Source organism: Leptopilina heterotoma, unplaced genomic scaffold, assembly GCF_015476425.1.
Source record: "Leptopilina heterotoma isolate Lh14 unplaced genomic scaffold, ASM1547642v1 Lhet_87, whole genome shotgun sequence".
Lineage (NCBI taxonomy): Eukaryota > Metazoa > Arthropoda > Insecta > Hymenoptera > Figitidae > Leptopilina > Leptopilina heterotoma.
In genome coordinates this window covers 60473-79562 of record NW_025111190.1, presented here as the reverse complement: position 1 = coordinate 79562, position 19090 = coordinate 60473, and the positions used below count along the sequence as shown (strand labels likewise).

The following is a 19090-nucleotide window of genomic DNA, read 5'->3' as shown; positions in this document are numbered from 1 at the left end:
CGGAGATTCGAATTTTGAAGACAATTTTATTTACGAATTTATTTTGATTACAAATTTTTTAGAAAATTATGGAAATTTCATAAAAGAACTTAGTAAAATTATGTATTAATTTTACACTGAAAAAAAATTTATTTGATTTAAAATATTTTAAATATTTAATTGATAATAGTCAAATTTATTTGAAATCAAAATTAAATTTATTTGAATAAAATAAATTTTTTTTCGATGTACTCCCTCGTGGAGAAAGTATATTTTTTTAAGAACCTATTTGAAAATTTTCTAATCTGAAATTTTTATGACTATTTGAAATGCATTTGTTTTTGATTAATATCGTGGCTTATCTGGAAAACGATTGAAATATATGTGTTGGTAGTAATTAATTCTTTATAAGTTTGTTGTCTTGAAAAGCGTTAGTAATTCTTTGTTGTCAGTTGCAAGTGGGAAAATACGATAAACATTATCAGGTGATAGGTGTGCAATTTTCGTCAAAAAAAATACTCGAGATAACTCGTAATACTTTCACGATAACAATTAACAAATCAAAAAATTTCATTTTATCAGTGAATAAAAGTGTAACATTGGCATTGGTTGGCATTGACTTTAAAGTTCAAAACCAAAGAATTTAATATACGTGCCAAGTCTTTATTTACGAAAGACCCGGTAGTATTCTAATTTTAGTTTTTTGTTTTTTACTTCCGGAAATTAAATTTACGCATATTGATTCATTTTTCTTTTTCCTAATTTTTCGCTTCTTCTTCCCAATTTTTTGTTTCTTTTGCGTCTCCGCACAAATAAATTTTTTTTTTCCCAATAATTTGAATTCAAATTAATGTTTCTCCTATTGAATTTTATATTTAGCTCTCGAGCCTCTAGAGTGACATTTAAAAAACCAGTTTTTGAGGAATAAGGTTTATAAGAAAAACAACATTACATTTGTGTCGATAGATACACTTGTTTTTTTTTTATTTATATATTATGTATAAAAAATTAAAAACGCTGGCTTGATAAAAAAGAGCCATCTATAAATTAAATTTAATGGCAGAGTAAAAATGGTTTAGAAAGTACACATTGTTACTTTTTTTTTTCTCTTAATTTATAAAGATTACATTTGGAAGCTGTGGGTTAACAGGGAATGCAGAGGATAAAATATTTTTCTAAAATTCTTTAAAGTTATAGTCTCGAAAATGAGAGACAAAATTTGTTCGTTCTTTCATTTTTTCACTCTCTGTTTATGTATTTAAATATTATGCCGTGAGGACAAATTTAACGAAAATTTGTCAAAATTTAAATAAATTTTTTTTATAATTATAATAAAATTCTTTCTAAACAATAAAAATTTGTAAACAATAAAATAGTTTTAAAAAGAAAAAATATTTTTCTAAATGATTTTTACTGAAAAATTATTTTTCTAGTTATTTTTCTAATTATTTTCGAAAAATGATTTTTCTAACATTGATTCTTTCTAAAAATGCTTTTTTCTAAAAATTCTTTTTTTTTTACTAAAAATGCTTTTTTACTAAAAATATTTTTCTAACAACGATTTTTATATGTTGAAAATTACATCGCGGAAGTCGAAGCACTTATCCTCTGTATTCTTCACATAATATAATTAATATAAAATACATTATACGACGTATGTTAAGAACAAATATATATAATTACATAATTAATTATTTTATACTTTAAAAATCAAATATTATACTGCGCGAGTATTACACTCTCCCAATTCTATGTTTTTTCAAAAATTTTTGTTTACAAATAAACTGATATAAATAGTTGAGATAAAAAATATGTATCAGTTTGTTTGTAAGTTTTTTTCTTTCTTTTTTTTTGAAAAAGAGATTTTTGTTCGATAAATTGCACCACATTTATCATTTGGCAATCTCCAAAGACTATGTTTCCATCTGCAGTCAAATGCAGAAAATTCATAAATCATTTTTTTATCAATTGACAATCATACATTTTGAAATTGATTATCAATTAGATATTTTTTTTTTTGATTTGTAAATTTAGTATTTCAATGGAAATGGTAACATAGATATCACAACTTTTAGATACAAATTGTATCGAGCCATAAAAAATATTCTATGGCTTAATATGCATTTTATCAACTGAAAAATAATTCTTTGATACTCTTTCTCTTTTATCCACTGATCAAATTCCTTGTCAAAACAATTCAAAATTAATCTAATTTCTGTAATTTTTTAGTTTTGTTTGTTCGTTGTTTTTTTTTTTTTTTTGATATGCCAAAAAAATATTGCCCCAAGTAATTCAAAAAAGAAGTTAATTTTGATGCAGGGAATTCGTTCAATGGAAAAAGCGACAGCACCAAAAACAAAAAGAAAATACTACTAAAAATTGAAAATTCTTCAACATACTTTTCTGTGTCTGAGAACCCTGTTCGATTGAATACATTATGGTAGTGTATTGTTATTCATATATTTATTTATTTATTTACTTATTTATTCATTTATTTTTATTTAGTTTTATTTATTTATTAAAAGACATTTATTGAAAAACATTTATAAAAAGTTATCCTCTATAATATATATCTATATATAATATATATGAAATTACACGTATGATATAAATCTATGACTTATAATATTTGTAATGGCAAGAAATCTCAGACTCAGAATAGTGACGAATTTCGTCAAGAGAAATATTTCTAAAGACAATGTTGATTAATAAATAACATTGAATAATGTTGTGTAACATCAAATTAACAAATATTTATAACTGATAAAATATTTTGTATTTATATAAAAATGAACAAATTTAACTTTGTCTTGAAAATATTCATCTTGAAAAATTCTTTGAAAATTTTCAATTTTACATTTTTATTCGTAATATCTTAAATAGGAATGTAAAAAATTTACCTATAAGGCACTTTCTTTCTGAATATTATTAATAGCAAAACGTATTTTTAAGTACGAAAAATATTCGTTTTACAATTGGGGTATTTTTTTACAACTTAAAAATTCGTGACAATTCGTGATTACAAATGTATCATTAGGACAGTTGAAAGAGAAATACAAATTGAGAATCATAATATGGTAATAATAACCATACAGTCAATTTTTTTCTTATAAAAAAGTTGCGTAAATTTCTATAGCACAGTTAACGCATTTTTATTGCGACACAAACTAAATAGCACAGAGGAAAAATTTTCTCGATTATAAATGAAAATTAATTACGCAATATTTGCTCCTTTTTATTTTAATATGATGTGTAAAAAAAGATTTATATATTAGTCTGTAAAAGTTCGTATAAAAAAAAACAGTCATCGGTTTTATTTGAGATCGTATACAAAAACAAGATGACTTCTTGTTTTCGTTTTGTTTCCTGTTTTAAGAGTGGTAAAAAATATATATAAATGCAAAATAGAGAAAAGATATTTTTTCTAACCTTGTGAGATTCTATAATTAATTAAAAAAAAATTCTTATTTCATTTAAATGCTTGTGGCAGTGCTTGATGACTTGCGGATAGAAAATTGTAATATTTCCTACATTATAAAATTGAGCAAGTATTCGCTTTTTTATCCATTTAATTAATTAATCACAAGATCAAATCACGTTTTTTTTCCTTTTCTCAAAAAAAAAATAATTATCCTGTCCTAAACTTAGTATCAATTTTTTTCTGAATAAAAAAAACGATTCAATAACACTTTCTTTGACAAATACGAAAAAATTCACAAATCTTCCAAAGAAGAATGCGTTTCGTATTTTTATATATATAATATGTTTTTTTGTTATATAAATATTATATATATGTATGTATAATATATATTTATATTATCAAGATTTTATTTATATAATATATATGAAAAATGAATCAAATTTCTCGAAAATTGTTAATTTTTCACAGAGGCGACTACAATATTTGACAAGTAAATATTTCTTTTTTTTTAAATTGAGCTACATTTTCTAAATATTACGAAAAACTGTATTATCTTTTTATCAAAAATTGACTAATTTAAAGTCAACCTCTTGTTTTCAAGAAACTTTCGTTCTCAAGAGACTTGATTCGATTTAACAGACTTCTGTGATGTCTGTATCATTTGTTTTTTTTTTAAGAAAGAATTGTTGGAATATCACAATTGATTTTTTTTACTTCTCAGGAATTAAATGCTGAGTAGCTTATAAAATTTCTTTTTTTATATAATATCCAATATACCAAATGGCTCGAATGTACTGACGTATCCATTATTGTCTACTGTCAGAAATTTATTGAAATCTTCGGAAACGCATACCTTAGCGTTACCCGATGGCAAAGGAACTAAACATAGCATAGCAGATTTATCTACTTTTTCTACTTTCGATTCCCAAAAGTATTTAGCTGAATCGACTCTTTGGAGTGTAGTTCCATTATTATTACTCGATTGGCATCCGTTACCAATACCATTGGCAGTATTTTTACCATTGGTATTGGTGAAATTATTATTATCGCCGTTAATGCTGGAACCATTAATGCTGGAACCGTTAATGCTTGAGTCATTATGGTTTGAACCATTATGGTTGGTACCATTAATGTTGGAACCATTAATGCTTGAAGCATGGAGGTTTGAACCATTAATACTTGAAGCATTGAAGTTTGAACCATTAATACTTGAGGCATTAAGGTTTGCACCATTCATACCTGAACCACTAGGGTTTGAACCATTAACACCTTTGCCATTAATTTTATCACCATTAACGCTTTTTCCATTAATGTTTATGCCACTATTGTTATTATTGACATTCATGCTATCAATTCCATTCGTACCACTAGTCGCTATACTTAACTTGCTCTCATTGCTCTGACTGTTCTTCATCTTAAAGCTTGATCTTGGACTAGGAACACTTTGCATACTGATACTGCGACCCATTCGGTTCTGTCTTCGAATTGGTTCCTTGATAACGGGCGCCACATTCCACCAAATAAGTTCCTCGGCGTTAATTGACATTAAAATTGGTACCTTGTATGAACTCGGAGCCCAATGCATTTCGATAATTGGACTGCAGTGAAAGGAAACCTTGCGAACTTCCCTTTTCTCCTCCACGTTGAGAATCTAAATCAGAAGAAATATTTTTCTTAAAATCTTCCAAAAAGTATTTGAAAACAAGTCCATTTTGTTTAAATGTTATGTCCTTGTGGTACCTGTGGTCCCTGAAGTTATCGTCGACAACTAATTTAATCGAAACTTCGAAATTCACAGTTCGAAAAATATTTTTCGATGCCGAGCGTCGACGACAATTTCAGGGAGGAAAAACATGAAAGAAATGACTTATTGTATGATTGAAGATAAAATGGATGTCTTACAGAAATATTTCCACTCTCGTAACCAATGGCAAAGAGTTTTTCATCGCGGGAAAATTCCATGCAGGTAATTTTCTCCTGATAACTATAATTCTCGTGATGAAGATTAATTGACACTTGAACTGGATCCACATTGCGATCTTTATAAATATTGTAAAGCACCACGCTTTTTTGATCTTCATTGAGCACCGCTAAAAATTGTTTACCAGCACTTAAAGTGCTACTAATGGCAGTTGAATTTGCAGCTTCGTAATTTTCACTAGTACCTAAATGCCAATTGTATCCACAAACGTACCAGTACTTAATCACAAAATTTTTCGTTACTGTCAATATTTGATCATTCTCCATTTCATAAATTGACATCACATCTCCAGTATCAGTAACTAAGTAACAAACTTTCTCCTCCAGCCATACCTAAAAAAAAACAAATACAATTTCAATTTGCACTCGATAATTAATTTTTAAAAAGTAGCTTTCAAACTAATAAAAGTGGTAAAAAAGTAGCTATCGAAAAATCAAACTTGACGATAAAAAAAACCCTCGTTTTATAGACACTTCACAAAACTGACAAAAATTCCATTCTATATTTTATTTTCCTGACTTTTTCCTAATTTACATAAAATAATATTGACTTCTTTCTTATCCTGATAATAAATTGAATTCCTCTAACGAATTTTATTATTCATGAAAGAATTTAAATATTTATAAAAATAATTTAATTCTTGCCAATAATTTTATAAAAAATTTTAAAAAATTGATTTCTTTCGACTTATTTTTATGCAAATTCTAATTTAAATAATTGAATTCCTAAGAAATTTTTATTATTCATGAAAAGAATTGAATTATTAAGAAGATTTTTACAAAAAAATTTTTAAATAATTAGTTAAATTCTGTTTGGAAATTTTATGAAAATAGTAGATATTGAAAATCATTGAATTGCGAAAAGTTTTTAAAAATAATTCAATTTTACAAAGAATTCTATTAAAATTTTTGACAATAATTGAATGTCTGTGTGGCATTTTATTAAATTTTGTTTGAAAATAATTGAATTTCTAAAAAGCATTTTATTAATTATGAAAATAATTGAATTCTTGCGAACGCTATTATTAGAATTTTTTAAAATAATTAAATTTCCAAGAAGAAACTTATTACTTTTAAAAATAATTGAATTCTTGTGATGAATATTGTTATTTATAAAAATAATTAAATTTTGCAATGAATTTTATTAAAATGCCTCTAAATAATTCCATTTTCGGGAATAATTTTGTGATCTATTGACAGAATTAAATTTTTTGAAAGAATTATTTATATAAATAATTGAATTCTTGGGAAGAATTTTATTAAAATCTAAAAGAATAATTGAATATTATTTTATAAAAATTTAATTAAAATTGTATTTAAAATAATTGATTTCTTTCGAAAAATTTTATTAAAATATTTGAAAATAATTGAATTCCTGTGAAAAATTTTAATATTTTTTGAAGTATGTAATTGAATTCTTCCAAGGAATTTAAAAAATACATTTTTTTTAAATAATTGATTTTTTCGAGTAATTGAAATTAAATTTTTAAGAATAAATACATTTTTTGAGCAATTCCTGTAAAATTTTATTAAAAATAATTGAAATCCTGCGATTAATGTTATTATTTGTGAAACTAATTGAATTATTGCGAAAAATTTAATTAAAATGTTTAAAAAGTATTGCATTTCTGTGAAAAATTTTGTTATTTTTGAAAATAATTGAATTCTTCATAAGAATTTTATAAACATTGTTTTAAATGATTAATTTTTTCGAAATATAATAAATATTATAAAAATTTTATTTTAAATATTATTGAATTCTTGTGGAAATAATTGAATTTTTCGATTAATTAATTTAATATAGATAGTATTAAAAATAATTGGAATTCTTCGATGAGTTTTATTATTCATAAAAATAATTGAATTCTTGCTTAGAATTTCATCATATATTTTTTTAAATTATTGAATTTCCATGAAAAATATTATTAGTGAAAGCAATTGAATTATTGTGAAGAATTGTATCGCAATTTTTTTTTAATAATTGATTTTTACGAAATTTGTTTGAAAATGTTATTCTAAATTAATTGAATTTCTGTGGAAATTTTGTTACTTATGAAAACAATTGAATTTTGGATGAATTTTCAAAATTTTTTTTAAATAATTGAATTCTTTTGCGAAATTTTATGAAAATACTAGATATTGAAAATAATTGAATTTCGAATATTTTTTGAAAATAATTGAATTTAAAGAATTTGATTATAATTTTTGAGAATAGTTTTTTTTATTTATAGTATTAGCGAATTTAATGTTGTGAAAATTCTCAAAAAACTGAAATAGTAGCTTTTAGTGGCTGAAATCTAAAAAAGTACCCAAATAGTATCAAGACGTAAAAAAAGTAGTATATAGTAGAGTTTAGTAGATGAGTGCGAAGCCTGTTATTTAATCGCTAGAAACTTACTTTTAGAGCATCAGCGTTTTCCTGGAAAATAATTGCTATACCGTTTTCAAAATTGGTAGCAATTTTAATAAAGTTCGATGTACTTTTTAGTGATGTGATACGACTTAAACTATTCGTATCGACATAAAGTAGAAAAATTTCTTGTCGTTGTTCCTTTACAATATCGTAAATTAATTTAGACCCATCTGGAGTTAAAATCATGGTGTTTACTTTTCCATCGATTAATTTTGTTTCGGCTATCATTTTCCATTTATTTTTGTTCCCACGTATCACAGCTATTGTATTTTTTAGAGTTTGTCTTGCGACCAAATCATCACCCGAAGGATTCATTAGAGCATTGAACAATGGTTTACTGCAAGGAGAAATTTTGTTGCATTAAAAATAAAAAAAAATTTTTTTGTTGTATAAAAAATCCTGTAGTCGGCGTCGACACTAAGCGTTTAAAATGATCTTTTTTTTGGGTTTTTAGACATTAATTTTCTGCTTTCGTTCAATTATAATCTTTAAATTTTGTATTTAACTGTTTGAATCCAATTCGCTTAGCGTCGACGCTAACTTCAGAGTTCTAAAATATTCAATGTAGTGGAAATTATTTTCTGATGATGTATGAAAAATGTCTTACTGTAAAGGTTTGGGTACTTCGATTTCCTTTAATTCCCATTTGTGTATTATTCTGTTCTCATTTCCGCAGAACTGAAAAGAATAATTCCATTCTCTATAAAAATCGAAACAAACTTGAATAAATTCTAAATTGAAATACATACCAGATGTTTTCCTTCCCTTCGATTCCAGTAGGTGTCCAGACAAAAGACATTTCCTTTATAAATTGCAATTGGCTCGAAACTACTGTGTATCTCCCAGACATTAATAATCCCGTCAGATTTGGCAGTAATTAAATATTGACCATCGTAAGTTACAGTTGCGCATATAAAAAACGTGTTTGGATCTTCAATTTCGGCTTTTTCTTGCTTTATGAAACTGTGAATTTGTGTCTCCGACTGAAGCCATTTAATATGCACAGCTTTATTTTTCGTCACCAAAATCAGAGAATTATTTTCAAATGGTAAACCTTTAAAAAATACAATTTTCATATTCTCCTTGCGTTGACAAATTTGTGGATTGTATGTTGATTTATATTTAAATGTATTATTGACAAATTCATGTGTTATCAGAACACATTGATTTTCATCCATAACGTGTAATAAAATATTGTTATGTTGATCCGATGTGAATGCAATTTTTTTTAAACAACAATTATTCTTTACTGTTAGTGTTTGAAATTGTTCACCATTTCTCATCCACACTTGTATTGTACCCTTTGGTGTGCATGCGGCGATAAATTCATCTTTCGGCGAGAATGTTATATCTGAAATTGGATCGTCCTCAATCCAAAATGTATGCAAACTATCGTCTTGCGTTAATTTATTGGTGAAAAATCCAGTCCAACAATTTTGTTTTTCCCTTGGACTTTGAACGATTCGACCGTCGTCGGAACTTTCTTCGTCATTTAGGGAAAATAATTTCGCTTTACCCTCATCGCTTAGGGCAAGAAAACAATTGCTAAGATGCGATAGAACTAGTAGGACAATTTTTTTCTTTTGAAATCCGTAAATGTAGTTGGATTTTTTAATGGCGAGATTCTTGTCAACAATGTCACCATTTTTTGTCGCGATCAATAAGGAATGGGGATCATCGTTTGTAAAGCATATTGTTGATACATCTTCGAGAAATGAATCAATTGTTGATTCGGTTGATAGATTTTCACTTGACGATACATTGCCTTGGCCGAAAATTTTTGTACGGGATAAGTAGAGATTTAGTGCACGTTTACCCGCTAATTCTCGGGCTTGATCCAGAACGAATCCTTCTTCAGCATGATACAATGCTATTTGTACGATATCAAGACAATTTCGAATTCCGTGTTTTGTGAAAATACTCATGTGATCCTTGAGAAATTTTTCGATATCAATGATTTTTTGAACAAGATCGTCTTTGTAGTCACGACTGATATACTGCTCGTATTTTTCCAGATCGATTAATAAATCATTTAGACCCGCATTTATTATCTTTGCTTGAATAAATTCTAGATTTAGATAAATTTTTTCAAAAGAATCGTACAATTTTGCTTGTTCTAAATGATGACCAATGTAAGAGTAACCATAGTTGTCGTTTGGTAATTTTGAAAAGTCGTTGTTGCAAACATTTTGATACTTTTTGATGAACGAACGATGTTTTTCGGTCATAATTTCTGGTGATAATTTCATGCGTAAATGACTTAGTAGAAGATCATGAATTCCGTAAACATAATTTTTGAGGTCTGCATTCCATTGTCTAGCTGCAAGTGATTTATTGCAAAGTGTTAGCATTAATTCGTCCACATCGAATGATTCTAGGCCCCATAAAATTTCTAAAGTTTTTGGCATTATGTTTACACCTTCGCTAAATATTGATAATTCGAAATAGAGTTCCTTTAATTCTGGTGATAATTTATCAATGCACATGTCGAAAATTGTTGTTCTTTTCTGAATTGCTCTGTGGAAAAAGGTGATATTTACAATTTCAATTTTAATGGATTGGGAATCATTTATTTTGTATTTTATACCTATGGTCCGGTTCTCGTTTTCGTAGACATTTTAAATAGTACTTCCATCTTGCACGATCGACAATCAATTGCTCCTTGAAGTCTTCGAATTGTGCCGAGAACATTGAAATAAGTAAAGGCATTCCTTTACATTCCTCGTGAATTTTCTTTGCTTCCGGTGGGAGTTGTTCGACAGAAACGTTTAAAACTTTGGCAAATAAACACAAAGACTCGGTTTCTGTGAATCCATCGTGTACCTAAAATGGTTAGAATTCAATAATTACTGCATAAAGTAAAGTAAATTAAATGAGTTTAGAAAAATGTTTTTTTTTATAATTACTTTGAAAATAATCGGATGCTTGTGCTTTACAACCGAAAGATCATCAGTAATAACGAGAGTTTTGCAGCAAAAATTAAAAGTATCGACGATTTTTTTACAACATACGTCCTCTAATATTAGAAGAGCGTTCTCGTGTTGTCTCAAACAGAAATGCAATTTAATTAATCTAATTAAACATTCCTTGAGTGGTTCTGATTTCAATGGTGTAGGGAGTGTCTCAGATTTTTTAATACGCTGATACAGAACATTGAGTTGAATTAATATTTCTTCATCAATTTTTCTCTCGTCAATTGTTTCACGATTTTGTTGTTTATTGTTGGAATAACTGAATTTCAAGCAGTAGACTTCATTCTGAAAAGTAATAGGAATTATTTTATTTAGATATATGGAATATTAGTCACGGATTTAATATTCGTAATTGAGGAAATTGAGAGAAGGGAAAATTTACCCGAAATAGATTTGCAACTAAATTATCATCTTTTAATGTTATCACAATGAGACTCGTTTTGCCAAAACCTTTTAGGCCATGTAGAGCAAGATGTTTGCCTGGTTTCAATTTTTGTAAATCCTGCTTGAACTTTAGAACCTATAAAAAATTTTGCATTTAGTGTTATTCACTTTTTGTTGTCTGAAAACTTCAACTCGTCTTCTACTTGTACTTACCGAAAAAGAATTCCAAATGTTTGCAAATGGGGAATAAATTTTATTAAGTAAATAAAAAAAATTCTAATTTCGTTGTTATCTTAAAATTACTTTCTTAAAATTGGAAGAAAGAAAATAAATAAAGAAGGTAGAAAACAATTTTTGATTGTTCGATCACATCTTGCTTTTATTCTTCGATTCCAAATAATAAATTCTGTTTTAGAATCAAAATTTTGATCTCAATATTTGTCTATTCAAAATTTTGATCTTGTATTAATTAATTGGGAATTTATCCTAAATACCTTGTCCTCTCTGGTGACAAGAAGTCGTGGTACAGGTGGAAGATCATTACAATGACTTGCTGCACATAATGACAATCGGTTCCATTCTAAATGTTTTTCCATTTGGGTACTAATCCAGCAATAGTGATGTTTTAGTGCTTGATTAAAAGCATCAAAGGCCGAGGGTCCACATCTGAACAAAAAAGTAAAATTAATAGAAGATTTTTGACTAAAATTCTTCTTTTTCGAAAAATTCACATACAGTGGTAGTAACTCCAACAATATGGAAGCCCTCTCCTGAAGTGTTGTTCCATTAGTAATCCTCTTCACATCATCATCCGTGAGTATATTCTCTTTCCTTAGGGGTTTTATTATCTCGTTATTAACATCGACATCGTCGACTATTGCTTTTCGGTATTTCTTTAAAATATCACAGTGAATTTCCTCCATAACCTTTTTTCATATCTGTTTTTCTACAAGGGAATAAACTTTTTTTATTATACATTGTTAATTAGATGTTATCATCATTATTATGCTATTTTTACTGCTGTTATCATCATTATTATTGCAACTATATATATATTATTATTAATACTACTAGTATTATTATAATAATAATAGTAATAATGATAACATCTAATTACTATAGTAATTAGATGTTATCATTATTACTATTACTACTACTACTACTGCTGTTACTACTATTATTATTATTACTACAACTACTGCTGCTGCTATTATTATTATTATTATTATTATTATTATTATTATTATTATTATTATTATTATTATTATTATTATTACTCATCACTTTTAGAACGATTATCATTAACATGTGTCAATTAACTCTTGAACATCGCGGGGTTGATGTAAATAAATTAATTAAGCGAAAGAAAAAACAAACAAGAAATTTTCTAAAAAATTATTATCTGACGTGTATCTTTCTCTGCTTTTGTAATTTCTATGGAAACTGATGAGTAAAAGGATTTGATTTAAATAAATTTCCCGTTAAATACTTGAAATAAAATTGGCGAATATGCGTATTTCAATGTCACGTGGAAAATTGGAGTAGAACAAAAAAAAAAAAAATAAGGGAAAAAAAACTCGCGTACTACTCACTACTACTTGCTACATGGTCGTGGATAAAAATTGACAATTTACCAAGTTTGAAAAAGCGATTTTCCTTCTAAAACATTTCCCTGCTGGGTTCTACTTTTTACTTGAGCGCATTTTGGTATTGTTGGATAAAAAATTTAATTGTTTTCCTACAAACTATTGCTCACTAATTCTGACTACGACGCTTTTCACTACACAACACAAACACTAACTAAAGAAAATTACACACCAAGCTTTGTTGTTGAGCAGGTCAGCATACTTACGCGATCTTTAGCTATTTTCTCGAGATTAAAATGGTTACTCTGTTGTTAAAATAGATTTTAGAAATTCGAGAGATTTACTTTAGCGACGAGAGGATATTTTTCAGCGAATGTTTTATTCTTTTTTGCTTTTATTAATTGTTTCAAAATTTTGACACTCTTGATAATTTTGTTTATTGTTTGTTCATTAGATTGTGCAGGTAGCTATTAAATAAAACTTTCTTAACGGTAGACAAAAGACCACACCCCTTTTTTACTGTATTAATCAACTATCGAACTTTAAACAACAGTCGATAATTTGGTGTTCTGTAAATTTTCTGTTGTTAGGTAAATTAATTCTTAATTTGATTATTTTTAGTGTCAAAAATAATTAAATAATTTTAAAATTAAAGAAAAAAAATGTGATTTAAAATTTTTTGTTAAAAATGATTATATTTGTTAAAATTATTTTCAAATTAAAAATACTTTACTAATGCGAGGTTTCGATTTCAACGCAATAAAAATGAACAAAGGAAATTCCTTTGCTTTTTGGGAAAGATTTTTTACAAAAAAGAGTGCGATGGCCGGGAATCGAACCCGGATCAACTGCTTGGAAGGCAACTATGCTGACCATTACACCACCATCGCACCATATTAATAAAGTGAATTTATAAATTGTTAAAATTTATTAAACCGGAATTTGCAATTTCCACGCTTGAATAAGTTCACGCGACATACAAAAACGAAAGTGAATTCTTTTCTCATCTTTGATATACACAGTAGTAATATTGCAAATAATATTTATAATATTGTTAAATAAATAATAATATTTAATATTATAACTATTTACTAATTATAATTTATTAATTTAATTAATAACAACTGATTAAAGTTAATTAATATTAACTAATTAATTACACAACAATAATTTATTATTGTTATGCAAATTACAAAATTTTTTATTTTAAAATATAAATTTTATAAATAATATCATAATCAAAATTTTAAAAATTCACTTATTAAGTACAAAATTAATTAATTACTGTTCATATTTTCAAAAATTTTAATAAAATTTCACGAAAGAATTCAATTATTTTCTAAAATTTTAATAAATCCTTCTAAACAATTCAATATTTTTTTTTAAATAGTAAAATCTTTACAAAAATTCAATGATTTTCAAAACAATTTTAATTGAATTCCTCGGATGAATTCAAATATTTTCATAAATATCAATTATTTTCTAAAATTTTAATAAATTCTTCGAAACAATTCAACTATTTTTATAAATACGAAAATTCTTTGCAGGAATTAAATTATTTTTAATCAAATTTAAATAAAATAACATGAAAGAATTTAATTATTTTCAAAAAATTCCATAAAATGCAATTTCAACAAGAATTTAAAATTCTGTAAAAATAATTCAATTATTCTCAAAATATTTTAAAAAAATTCTATATAAAAATTGAAAGAATTCAATTATTTTCGAAAAATAATAAAATTCTTGTAATGAATTCAATTATTTTGAATATACTTAATTTTAATAAAATTCTTTAAAGAAATTCAATTATTTTCGAAACAACTTTAAATGAATTTCTCGAAGAAATTTAATTATTTTCAAATATTTCTATAAAATTCTTCATAACAATTTCATTATTTCTTAAAATTTTAATAAATCCTTCAAAACATTATTATTATTTTTATAAATAGTAAAATTCTTCGCAATAATTCAATTATTTTTATAAATAGTAAAATCCTTTGAAGGAATTCAATTATTTTCATAACAATTTTAATTGAATTCCTCTTATGAATTCAAATATTTTTAAATATTTCCATAAATTTCAATTATGTCCTAAAATTTTAATAAATTCTTCGAAACAATTTAACTATTTTTATAAATAGTAAAATTCTTCCCAAGAATTCAATTATTTTCAATTCACTTTTAATATAATTTTTCTTCATAAAATTCAATTGCTTTCAAAATTTTCAATTAAAATTATTAAAGAAACTCCATTAGTTTAAAAAAAATTCAAAGAAATTCTTCAAAAGAATTTAATTAGGATTTTTAACAATTTGAATAAAATTCTTTGCGAGAATTCAATTATTTTCCTAAATAATAAAATTCTTTGAAGGAATTCTATTATCATCAAATTTTTTAATAAAATACTTTGCAACAATTCGATGATTTTCAATTCATTAATTTTAAAATTGATAATATTTGAAAAGAAATATTATAAAAAAGTTAAGAAACAAAAAAGCAAACAACAGTTGTTGTTTGCTTTTTTTTGAACAAATTACCGGAACATGTACTTTATTATTATTAATTAATTAATTAATGTTATAATTATTTTTATTTTCTAATTAATTCAAAATTGTAATGACAAATAGAAAATCATCGAATTTTTTTCACTTCTTTTCATTAAAAGACTAAAATTTTGTTAAATATTATGTTTTGTCAAATTGAAATTATGCAGATTTTTGTTCTTTACTTCTAAACAAAATTAGAAAATTGTTAAACAACTGTGATTAAGAAATAGAAAATTTATTTATTTTGCATTATTTTTCTTTATGAAACACAATTTTTTTAACAAAATTATTATTTTGTTTGCGAAGAAGAAGAAAAATATTTGCACAATTCCTATTTTTAATATTATTTTTGGAACAGGATTTTCCACAGAAATTAAGACATTCAAAAATTTCAAATTTAAAACTTTTTTTTTTTTTTTTTTGTTATTGTAACTTTATCAAAATTATTTTCATCATTTTAATTCAATTATTATTTTCTAGAATTTTAAATTGTTCTTTATGAAAATAATAATTGAATTCCTTAAAAAAATTTTATTATTTATGAAAATAATTAAATGTTTGCATACAATTTTATTAAAATTTTTTTTAAAATTGAATTCTTTTTGGGAAATTTTATTAAAATAGTAGATATTGAAAATCATTGAAATTAGAAAAATGCATTTTATTTTTTAAAATAATTGAAATTAGGACAAGAATTTTTTTGACATTTATGAAAATAATTGAACTTTGTAGAAGAAAGTTAGAATTGTTGCTAGTTACTATAATTATTAATTAATAATAATTAATAATATTACTTATTATTATTATATAATTATATATTTATTGTATAATATTATATTATAATATAATAATAATATAATATAATATAATATATAATATATAATAATATAATATTATTATATTATATTATAATTGTTATTTATTAGTTTAACAATATAGGGTGTATGAAATAATAAACAAAGATTTATATATAGGTACACTATATTTCTCTACACAAAACAAATATATAATCTCAAATAACTTCGTTTAAAAGATTACAAAAAGTTAATTAACAATTTGTTTGTTAATTGCACATTTGCCATAAAAAGCATTCGATAATCTTTTTCCATATTTCGCAACCAAACGATGCTTTTTATATATTTCTCATTTTTAATTTTTTATTTTGTTTTTTTGGCTCTTTTGATTTTTAATAATTCATTTCATTTATTTTATTTATTTCAATATTTTGTAAAGATTTGCGAATTAAATTTGTTCAACGGTACAGTGTTTTTAAAAACATTATATAAAATAATGAAAAGATATTTCTGAAAGTGGAGAATTTTTTTTTTAATCTTGAAAAATATTTGTCTAATATCTTTCTATGGAAGAATTATAAATATATAAATTATATAAATAAATAAAATAAATATTCAACTATCACATTTAGCCATTAGAATATATATATACTTAATATATATATACTTAATTTCATAATTATCTCCAATATTTCTAATTATTATATATAATTAAGGGGAGGGACTTGTGAAATTTTTTCGTTTGTTCCACGTTTTTTATTACCTTTCATTTTCGAATTTTGTTTAGGTTTTTTCATGATTCTGAACAATCAATCTATGGATTTGGAAAACATTTTTAATTTCTTCAAAAAATAAAGTTTCAAAAATAGTAAAAAAATTTTTTTTTTTAAATTTTAGTAATAAAGGATAAATTTAGTTTCTAAATAATGTAAAAAAAAAAATTCTGGACGTTAACAAAAAACATAATTGTCAATATAGGTTGAAATTTCACCGGTCTCTACCCTTAATGCTTATATATGCATATAATACATAATATTATATTAATTTTAATGTGCGATATGGCAATTTTGCAATGTTATGCTAACTTATGGTTATTCACCTACATAAATTTTTATCAAAAATTTTTAATTTTATAAGAGCACGCGTGGTACCTTGGTCGCTTTGATATTTTGTAAAATCGTCGTTTTTGATATTATATAAAAATTATTTTTCTCCTTAAGAGCACATGTCGTGGAAGCAATTTTTTTAGATATGTATATAAAATGTGCTATTTGAAATTCACATATATGTATAAAGAAATACAATTTTGCGCTGCAGAAAAATTTATTTTTAAAAAATGGGGTACTTTCAAAACCGAAGAACTATTTTTGAATTTTTAAATTGTTTTTCACTATTTTGGGATTTTCTTTTTTTCTTCATTAAAGCGAGTGATAAGAGTTTCTGTTGCGAAGCATTTGTTTTTTTATATGTACAATAATTAAAAGAGAATTGATTAAATAATGATTTTATATTAAAATAATTTATAAAAAAATTTTGTTCAGATGCTCTGAAAAAAAATATAAAATAATTTTTAAATAAATTTATAAATACTAATAATTTATTTTAATCCTAAAATTTCGAACTTACAAATGAACGACATTTTTGTTACTTCTTGCTTGTTACTAAAAAGAATTATTTTCTTTAGTGAAAAAATTAATTCTTAACGAAGTAAAGATGTTCAATTTATATTATTTTCTATTTCATTTTTAGTAAATTTTTAAAAATATTAAAAGAGAAAAAAATCGTTCATCTGCACGCTTAGAATTTTAGGAAATTTTTTAAATAAAAAATTAATTAATTATTTTTTAAAAAAATAAACAATTAACTATTTTTTTTCAAGTACGTGAGAATATATTTCAGAAGAAATATAATTATTTCTTCCTCTAAAATTAATTTTATATAGGTAATTATAAGCTCAAAGATATGACAATTTTTGTTTGACAAAAATTTGCACTATTCTAAAAATCGAGAAAAATGTATAATTGCATGCATAAATTATACATTAAGTTTTAATACGTCTAGTGTACCTATTAAAAAAAATTTAATCTCTTCAATCTCGATGAGAAATTTTAATATTGATTAATTATTTTCACTGGTTAATTTAATATTAGTAATGATAATTATGAAATGAATAATATAATAATAATAATAATAATAATAAAAATAATATTATCACTTATCACTCGTGTTCTTCGGTTTCAAAATTATTATTCGCATATTAAAAATGCATTATGTGCATTAAGTAACTTTTGTTTTTTAATAAGTCACTTAAAGCTTTTAAAAATCGTTCCACTATAGTATAAAGATCACACATTGTGATCTTATGTACATATTTAAGTACATACTTTAACATTGTTGGAAATTGAGCATCCTGATCAAAGAACCGGTTATAATTTTCTAAAACTCAAAATTTTCGACCCCTAAATAAAAAATGAATTTAGAATTTTAATTTCTAGTAAAGAAAGATTACGAAAATGTTTCTTCAAAAATTCTGTTTTAAAACTATTTCGTTTCTGATTTATAGAATTATGATTTTTTAGCTTAAACAAACTGTAACTTGTTCTTTGATCGGGATCTTCATTTAAGAAATAAATTTTACATGCAATTTTTAAGTAACATAAAAGTTAAAAAAAATTGAGATTACTGGAATATGCATAAATATTGGAATGAAGAATAATTTCTATTCAGAAAATGAAAATAAGTGTTAATTTAATTTCTAATGATTTTCAAAATTAGTGAAATCAGTCTTTAATGTTTCCAAAGTTCCAAAAATTTGAAATGAATCGTAAATTTTTATGTTTTTAATTAGAGAGAAATAATTTTTTCCAACACTTTCCTGCTTTTATTTAGTTTATTTCTCTTCGTAGAAAAATTAAAATAGTTTTATTTCTTTAATTTGAAGAATAAATTTCTGTTAGAGTTGTGCAAAAAGCTCGATCGAGTATTTCAAGCTTTTCGTTTTTCTAGCAGAGCTGA

The 19090-nt window shown here is 24.6% G+C and overlaps 1 protein-coding gene and 1 non-coding gene across 3 annotated transcripts; both read right to left on the bottom strand.

Moving 5' to 3' along the window:
• Positions 1-2178: 2178 nt before the first annotated feature.
• On the bottom strand, positions 2179-12965 carry LOC122511529 (apoptotic protease-activating factor 1-like). Of its 2 annotated transcripts, none has more exons than XM_043626835.1 (11): positions 12784-12965; positions 11885-12095; positions 11644-11815; positions 11148-11285; positions 10700-11050; positions 10381-10616; positions 8543-10310; positions 8401-8471; positions 7779-8130; positions 5303-5713; positions 2179-5051 (listed from the first exon to the last, which is right to left on the bottom strand). In XM_043626835.1, exons 2-11 carry the CDS (start codon positions 12070-12072, stop codon positions 4158-4160), a joined length of 4581 nt encoding a protein of 1526 aa, XP_043482770.1. In that variant the 5' UTR covers positions 12073-12095; positions 12784-12965; the 3' UTR covers positions 2179-4157. The 2 variants fall into 2 exon arrangements, with proteins under 2 accessions (XP_043482770.1, XP_043482771.1); XM_043626836.1 differs by having other exon boundaries at positions 11148-11276.
• A 588-nt stretch (positions 12966-13553) lies between these two features.
• Trnag-ucc lies at positions 13554-13625 on the bottom strand. The gene has a single exon. It is a non-coding gene; the product is annotated as a tRNA-Gly (tRNA).
• Between the last annotated feature and the right edge of the window lie 5465 nt (positions 13626-19090).

What these genes read in the sequence shown, in the direction of transcription:
- LOC122511529 (XM_043626835.1), bottom strand. Translation starts at nt 12,072, where the DNA reads ATGGAGGAAATTCACTGTGATATTTTAAAGAAATACCGAAAAGCAATA. An exon ending in TTGTCACCAGAGAGGACAAG is followed by an intron (nt 11,286 to 11,643) that starts GTATTTAGGATA and finishes AATTTTTTATAG; the next exon opens with GTTCTAAAGTTCAAGCAGGA. An exon ending in ACGAGAGTGGAAATATTTCT is followed by an intron (nt 5,052 to 5,302) that starts GTAAGACATCCA and finishes CTTCTGATTTAG; the next exon opens with ATTCTCAACGTGGAGGAGAA.